At 64.1% G+C, this 1,271-nt stretch overlaps 1 protein-coding gene across 1 annotated transcript in view; it reads right to left on the reverse strand.

Annotated features, from left to right (window-relative positions):
- The window catches only part of WNK2 (WNK lysine deficient protein kinase 2), a gene marked incomplete at its 5' end in the record, with an annotated part of 154,305 nt that extends 153,035 nt beyond the window's left edge, over positions 1-1,270 (reverse strand). Inside the window, one exon of the mRNA XM_015561175.1 lies at positions 989-1,270. Coding sequence (XP_015416661.1) covers positions 989-1,270 — 282 coding nt within the window. The remainder of the gene's footprint in view (positions 1-988) is intronic.
- Between the last annotated feature and the right edge of the window lies 1 nt (position 1,271).

Consider the following 1,271-nt stretch of genomic DNA (forward strand, 5'->3'; position numbering starts at 1 on the left):
GAGGGCAGGCCAGCACCACCAGCCTAGTCCAGCGTGCGCGTGCTCTCGCTCCTTCTCTCTCTCTCTCTCTCTCACACACACACACACACACACACATACACACACAGCTAGCCAGAGCGGAGGACAGAGCAACCAAATCCCTTTTCTGAACCAAAAGGCAGGCGGCCTGCAGTGTGGCAGTGGCCTGCGTCAAACCAGGAAGGCCGGGCTAGCCTTACGGGCGCTGGGGTCGGCTTACACCACCGAGGCCGGCCTCATGCTGGACAGCTGCCCCCGCAAGACAGAGGGCCAGTAAACACCCACTGTGACAGGCATGGCCCAGGCTGCCACGGCGCCCAGGGCAGCTCGGGTTACGGTTTATATAATCTTCCAGGGCTGGGACTGACACAGCCATCGCAAGGGCAAGGTGATGAAAAATGCATGCCCAGAGCCTTTGCAAGAAAAAAAAAAAAGCCACCCATCTGCCTTCAGCATGACTTAGTTGTAAGACCTCACACACCCACTTTGTGAACAAATGGGCTTTGGGAGCTCCGAGAAGCACTCACAGCAGCTCCAGGCCTCGTCCAGAGCCGGGACCACCAGCCCACCCTAAGCAGGCCTGGGTCAGGAGCCGCCCCTTAGGGACCCCAGGCCAGGGCACCTACACCTGGCAAGACTGGACGGTGCTCATTAAAGAGCAGCCCCCACACTTCTGCACGGACACAGGATCCACACCGCCTGGACCTGGGCCGCCCGGGTCAGTACAGCCCTGAGTTCCGAGTAGGGAGGGGCCGTGAGAGACACACCCTCCAAGTGCTCACACTCCTGTGGGCCACGTTGTGCCAGACTCGGAGGCCACACACCAGGAGATCCCACCTCCACCCCGCAATGGGTACCACACGGAGCCACCCCCCGCCCCGCCCCACGCGCCGGTCACACACAAAGGTGAGAGCGGCTTCAGGCCAGGGGGCCAGGCACGGAAGGAGGACACGCAGGGCCCACCACGCACCTGCAGCTCGCACCAGGCCACCTCCACCCAGGTCTCCGTGTCCAGCCCCTTGTACACCGTCTTGAAGGAGCCGCGGCCCAGCTCGATGTCGAACTTGAGGAAGCGGCCGTCCAGGGAGGTGGCCACGGCCTTGAGGTCATCCTCATCGTCCTCCTCCTCCTCGGGCTCATCCCGGCGGACAGGCCCGGGCTCCGGCCTGGCCTCAGGCGCCCCCGCGTCCTCCTTCCTCGCCGCTGCCGCCTCCTCTGGAGGCCGGTCCGGGGTGGGCGCCGACACCGCATCC

This window comes from Myotis davidii, unplaced genomic scaffold, assembly GCF_000327345.1.
Source record: "Myotis davidii unplaced genomic scaffold, ASM32734v1 scaffold750, whole genome shotgun sequence".
Lineage (NCBI taxonomy): Eukaryota > Metazoa > Chordata > Mammalia > Chiroptera > Vespertilionidae > Myotis > Myotis davidii.